The following is a 6860-nucleotide window of genomic DNA, read 5'->3' as shown; positions in this document are numbered from 1 at the left end:
TTAGGGAAATATTGTTTGTGTAATACTAATTGATTTTGTATAAAAAATATTTGTTATTCATTACATTTTTATATTATTTTAATTATAAAATTTTATTTTATTTTCCATTAAATATTTTTTAAATCTTAAATAAGTAATATTTATAGTGTAATTAATATGTATGATTGTATGATATGATTATTACTAAAATATCATTGTGATATAAATACATTTTGACGCTTTTATATTTAAAAACAACTTCAATCTGTTACTAAGAAAGACTGAGAAATTTATTTCAAAACAATAAATACATTTAAATTTTATGATTTTATATTTAACCATACATAAAATATTAGCTTTGAAATTATTATTACAAATATCATTAAAAAAATCATAAAAAATTGTTTTTAATTAAAATAAGTAAGACTGAAAGTTTTATTTTAATATTAAAACACAACTTATTTTTGTAATTTGCAAATGAATATAAATTTCGGCAATTTCTATTCTTTTAGGTTAACTAATGGTTTTTATATTTATTATAATTTTGTATTTATATACATAAATTATAAATATCATTGATAAATATAAATTATGGTTATCATTGATAAAAGAACCTCCTATAAATATATCTTAAATAATTTCATTTTATAACTTATTTCGTCTTTTACTTGAAGAAAATAAAAATAAAAATATTTTAAATAATGTATGAATCCGAAAATTGCATTTAATTGTTCAAATTCTTCACTTTTTTCCATAGAAAAAATTGTTCATATTATTAATTGGTCTTTAATTTCATTCAACTCATTATTTGCCCAAATACCATTACCATTCACTTGCAAGTTTCCTTTTTACTCTAACATTTAATTCTAAATTTATCTTTCCTTTTTTTAATTTTTTATAAATAAATTACCCTTTTATGTACGGTATTAAGTAATGCTGATATGCTTATATACATTTCATTAATATTGATATGTCTATTTATAATTTTATTCAAAAATTTGGTCTAACACATAATTATTTTTATATTCATTGCATTATTTTTGAAGTTTTAAACAATTTTTCTTAAAAAATTAAACAATTTATATTTTATACTAATAATAGACGTTTAATATAGACTTATCCTACTATGGACCCTCGTATTTTTAATAAAATATTATTTTCATTCTTTATTTTTTATTGCTATAAAATTCATTTATAATTTGAAAAAAATTTATAGGTCCATATTATTAATTTTGTGTTTTGGAATAATTTTTTATTTAGTGTAATTGTCTTGAAATTATTTTCCACTAATTTTATGTAAACGATTTTTAAATACTACTAAAAAATGGATTAAATGCAAATAATTACTAAATCTAAATATTGTTGATAACATTTTCGCATTCATATTTTTCAGAACCCCACATGATAGTGTAAATAGTATATACTTTTTAAACAAATAATAAAATTTATATGTTTTTGTCAACAATAGTGATATAATAAGTGATAAGAATTTTAAACTTTTTATAGGGAACTCATTTTTGTGTGGCTAGAAGCTTTCATTAAAAAAATAATAAAAGCTAAATACAACTACTTTTCACTTATGGTATCTTATATGTTATTAATTATGCAATAATCTTTTTATTTTTTAAATAAATAAATAAACACTCTTTCAAAAATAAAGAAAAGAACAAAAAGATAAAATAAATGTGATTTATTTTATTTTGCCTCTCCACATGTGCCTAATTAGTCGCTATAATTATATTATATTCTCAAGTATTTATTATCTACAATTCTTTCAATTTTTTAAATTTATTTTTATATATCATCAATATAAGACAATTTTATAAAAAATTTAGGAATTTTCTTTTCCCTATAATGATAAATTATATTAAGTAAATTTTTACAACGAATATTCTAATGCTATGTTTAATATTTCTATTTCATATTCCAATCTAAATATTTTAACGTTATATTTTCATTCCTAATCCCAATCCTTTATATAAATTTTAATCCTATATTTTTATTCTAAATTTAATATGATCCTCTAATCAAATAAACTTTTAAAACTAATCTCTAATTAAAAATTGATATCATATAGTATATTATAAGTATGCAAAAAAGTAAAAATTGATGGTCAATTTTCCTCTTTCCAAATTATTCATTATATTACAAACGTAAAAAAATACTAAAGTTAATATTTTATAATTTTTTATACTTCATTGTTTAAATGTTATATTTTTTTAAATAATATATCGTTAAAGATGGACTTTTAAACATATAATTTGTATTTAGAAAATTTATCATTCACTAATTTAATTAATTATTTTTAAATTTTTCTATTTGTTAAATAAATTTTTTGTTATTTTTATTTGTATAAAAATGAAATATTTATCTATAATCTGTCCCATGCATCGCACGGGTAAAAGTACTAATTTAAGTTATTTTGGACGATTTTAATAGATAAAAGGAAAAATTAATTTTTTGTCAATATTTTACTATATATCCAATCTTTGATGAAACTAACATAGCACAAGTTTAATAAAAGGAGATTCCTTTTAAGTAACCATGTAAAAAAGAATAGACTCTGCATATGGATATTGCAATATGAAAAATCTTCATCTTGGAGAGATAGTGCAACGTAACTAGATAGTAAGAAATGTTTGATTTTTTCAAATATGTACTTACAAAATTCGAATAAGACTACCTCGTTTGGCCCGACTTTTTTAAGTCTTAAAAGTTATTTTAAAATAAAAGCTTTTAAAATTAAGTTAAAGTTGTTTGGTTATGATTATTTTTAAACTTTAGAGTTATTTTTAATTTTATTTTTTTATTAAAGTTATATATATATATATATATATATATATATATATATATATATATATATAATGCGTATTGATTAATTGTTGTATTAACATCTATAATATAGTGTATAGTTTAATAATATTATTATTGAAAATCATTATACAATAAAATAAGATATAATATACAAAACGAATAAAAAGTTGGACAAAACTAGTATCTATAAAAATGATGATGTAAACAGAAGAAGAAAAAATAAAATAAAACATAATTCTAGATGTTATGAACTGTAGAAAAAATTGAAAAATTGTCGTTTACTGCACTAGCGCAATTTTTTTTAAGAAAATGTTTTCGTTGGGATTCGAACCGCGGCCACATGTTTTAAGCTCTGAAAAAGTTGGTTTCAACGCCTTTTTTACAAGCTCCTTTTATTTAATTTTTTGCCTTGAAAAAAAAGCTACTTTTTTTCATAAGAGCTTTATAAAAAATGTGTTTGGCCCTCCATCTCCTTATAAGGAGAAGAAAAATAGATAAAAAGTTGGGCCAAACACTACCTAAATTTATATAAAAAATTTAATAATCATTCAAATAATAAATATTATCTATTAATTAATTAGTCACTACGATCTTTAATGAATTAATTTTTTTATTTTAAAAATCTCCGAGCAATTCACATTAGTTTAGTTAGTCAGCATCTTTAATTATAGTGTAGTATTAAGATGTTGAGGAGTTTTATGTGATACAATATATGTTTGTAGTTTGTTAGCTTTTTTAAGTCATTTATATATTTGTTTAAGCATTGTTAAAGTAATTAAAAATATGTCATCATATATTAAATAATTACGAGAAATATTTTAAGAGATGTGAGTTTTTAAAGAACTCGACAATATGAATCAATGGAGACAGAGATGAACTGACTCCCGTGAAATTAAAAGTTTGTAAAATAAAATTGATTTATAAAAACATAAATAAAGTATTTGTCATTGATAACATAAAAAAAATATTTGTCACTAATTAATATACAAAAGATATAAGATAACTAATTATCATTGATGTAATATATATATATATATATATATATATATATATATATATATATATATATATATATATATATATATATATATATATATATATATATATATATATATATATATATATATATATATATATATATATATATATATATATATATATATATATATATATATATATATATATATATATATATATTGTAACTCATATATTAAAAAAAAGTATATTTGTCACAAAAAAATAAATACAACACGGTAAAAGTATTTTTTATTAATAAATATAAAAAACAGAAAATAAATATATTAAAGTTAAAGATAAAAGTAAGCATAGAACAGATATGATGAAATTATAAAAACATTGGAGTTATAAGTTATAAGTTGCTGCAAGTTAAATTAACTATATTAAATTGTCCTTTATTGTGTCCAATTTATAAGTTGCTGCAAGTTAAATCATGCTTTAAAAATCATATTTAATTATATATGTATAGTTATGTCTATAAGTGTTGATGTTTCTATGATATATTAAATTAAGTATTTAATTATTTGTTATTTGTTGTTATTAAAAATTTCAATTAATCTATCTTTTAATTTTAAAATTCTATAACAAAATTATCAAATTAAACAATATTTCATAATTTTTAACTAGTTTTGTAGGAAAAAAAATATTAACTAGTCACTCTTCCACATAATTTTTCATTTTCACATGTGTCATAATTGTATCTCCCTTTAAATAAAAGAAGAATTCAAAGCGTGTGTTTTACTTATGCCATAATGGTTCATATTTTCAAGGAACTATATTTACCACACATCCAACACAAGCAATCACACTCTCTCTATTCTTCCAAATTTACCCCAAATTATATATAAAAAATCTTTACCATAAGTGCAACAAAGTAATTTCACTATTTTTCACATCTAAACTATGAAATATTTTTATCTATAAAACCTCTCAAAACCTCTCATTGTAACAAACATTCTTTCTCACATTACATCACTGTCTCTTCCAACAAGTTCAGTTCAGTTGTTTTTTTTAAGCAATATGGTAAGAAACAATCCCAAACTTATAGTTACAATCATTTTATTTCTATCATTATCATTACCATTAGTCTCATGTGAAGAATGTTCATCAAAATACGAAGGTGGTTGTCACGATAAAAATGAAGCATTAAAGTTAAAGGTAATTGCAATATTTTGCCTATTATTATCAAGCATGATTGGCATTTGTATTCCAATTTTCACAACTTCGATTCCGGCTTTAAACCCTGACGGAGACTTGTTCGTCATTATAAAAGCTTTCGCCTCCGGTGTTATACTTGCTACCGGTTATATGCATGTGATGCCAGATTCATTTGCAGATTTAACTTCTCCTTGTTTGCCTCAACACCCTTGGCATAAATTCCCATTCACCACTTTCATTGCTATGATATCCGCTGTTTTTACTCTCATGGTTGATTCATTTTCGATAAGTTACTTTAAGAAGAAACTTCCTATGTCTTCTTCTTTGAATGATTCCAAAACGACAAAGGAATTGGAACTTGGTCATGGTCATGGTCATGATCATGGTCATGATCTTGCAGTTGCAAATGGACATGACAAGAATGTGAATGCCGAACAATTGCTTCGTTACCGTGTTGTGGCTCAGGTACGTTAATCAACTTCTTCGTTATTAAATTTTATATATTTACTGGGTTTCTTGTTTATTATTTTGTTGATATGATTTGTGTGGAATTGAGTTCAGGTTTTGGAGTTAGGAATTGTGGTGCACTCAGTAGTGATTGGTTTGTCAATGGGTGCTTCGGAGAACCCTTGCACAATAAAGCCTCTCATTGCTGCACTTTGCTTCCATCAAATCTTTGAGGGAATGGGTTTGGGTGGTTGCATTCTTCAGGTATTCTTATTATTATTAGTAGTAAGAAATTCGTGCTATCGCACGGGTCCCGTCTAGATTCATAATACATGCTGCAATATTTCATTTGTCAGTTTTGAAATTTGTTATTATTATGTGACTCTAATATTTTGCGGTATATTATTTACAGGCTGATTATGGAGTGGGGATGAAAGGGATAATGGTATTTTTTTTCTCAGTGACGACGCCATTTGGGATAGTATTAGGGATTGGTTTATCAAAGGTGTACACTGACACTAGTCCAACTGCACTAATTGTAGAAGGGGTTCTAAATGCTATATCTGCAGGGCTTCTTAATTATATGGCACTTGTTGAATTATTGGCTAATGATTTTATGGGTGCAAAGTTACAAAGTAGAATCAAGCTTCAATTATGGTCTTATGTAGCTGTTTTGTTGGGCGCAGGAGGCATGTCTGTCATGGCAATTTGGGCCTAAAATATAGTAAACTTAGTTTAGTTCACACTTTCCCAATTTTTATGTTAGTTCGTTAGTTGTAACAATTAGAAAAAAAAATGGTTTCTTATTATTCAAATTTAGTTTAGGCATCATGTTTTTTTGTGACTTCATTATTTGATGGAAAATGGTTACCCTGTTTATATTTCATTCTGATTTTGCTCATTGGTGTAGTTTTTATGTTTTACTTGTTTTGTTATTCATTTATATGCATCTAAGCAGTCTATAATCCATAAAGGAATTCATATATCCTAATACTTTTATGAACAACAGTTTATATAATACTTCTGATATATTGTTCATTTAAAATTCATTAGAGGCCATCAAAATAGTTTTTCCCCCAACTCATACATTAAAAAAAATAAAGTATATTGGTCACAAGTATGTCGATGTAAATTTAATGATGATTATTTCCATGATATATTAAGTTAACTATTTATTTGTAGTTATTGAAAATTTCAATTAATTTATTTTTTAATTTTGAAATTATATAATGAAATTATCAAATTAAATAATATTTCATAATTTTTAACCAGTTTTGTAGAAAAAACATTAACATGTCACTCTCCTATGCAATCCTTCATTTTCACATGTATCACAGTTGTGTCTCCCTTTCAAGAGCAATTCAATTATTCACGACACCATATTTCACCTCCAATGTTATACTCGTTGTGAATTATTTGCACGTGATGTGCACACATTTGTGGAT

At 23.4% G+C, this 6860-nt stretch overlaps 1 protein-coding gene across 1 annotated transcript; it reads left to right on the top strand.

Moving 5' to 3' along the window:
- Positions 1 to 920: 920 nt before the first annotated feature.
- LOC131638878 (fe(2+) transport protein 1-like) lies at positions 921 to 6148 on the top strand. Its single transcript, XM_058909422.1, has 4 exons — positions 921 to 966; positions 4859 to 5433; positions 5530 to 5679; positions 5828 to 6148. Exons 1-4 carry the CDS (start codon positions 921 to 923, stop codon positions 6131 to 6133), a joined length of 1077 nt encoding a protein of 358 aa, XP_058765405.1. The 3' UTR covers positions 6134 to 6148.
- The last annotated feature ends 712 nt before the right edge of the window (positions 6149 to 6860 follow it).

The sequence above is a fragment of the Vicia villosa genome, unplaced genomic scaffold (genome assembly GCF_029867415.1).
Source record: "Vicia villosa cultivar HV-30 ecotype Madison, WI unplaced genomic scaffold, Vvil1.0 ctg.002458F_1_1, whole genome shotgun sequence".
Taxonomy (NCBI): Eukaryota; Viridiplantae; Streptophyta; class Magnoliopsida; order Fabales; family Fabaceae; genus Vicia; species Vicia villosa.
This window is presented reverse-complemented; position numbering and strand designations above follow the sequence as displayed.

Bases quoted from the DNA above. Each gene is read 5' to 3' on its own strand.
- LOC131638878 (XM_058909422.1), top strand. From the start codon at position 921: ATGCTTATATACATTTCATTAATATTGATATGTCTATTTATAATTT. The intron at 5,434-5,529 runs GTACGTTAATCA...AATTGAGTTCAG, and splicing joins GTTACCGTGTTGTGGCTCAG to GTTTTGGAGTTAGGAATTGT. The intron at 5,680-5,827 runs GTATTCTTATTA...TATTATTTACAG, and splicing joins TGGGTGGTTGCATTCTTCAG to GCTGATTATGGAGTGGGGAT.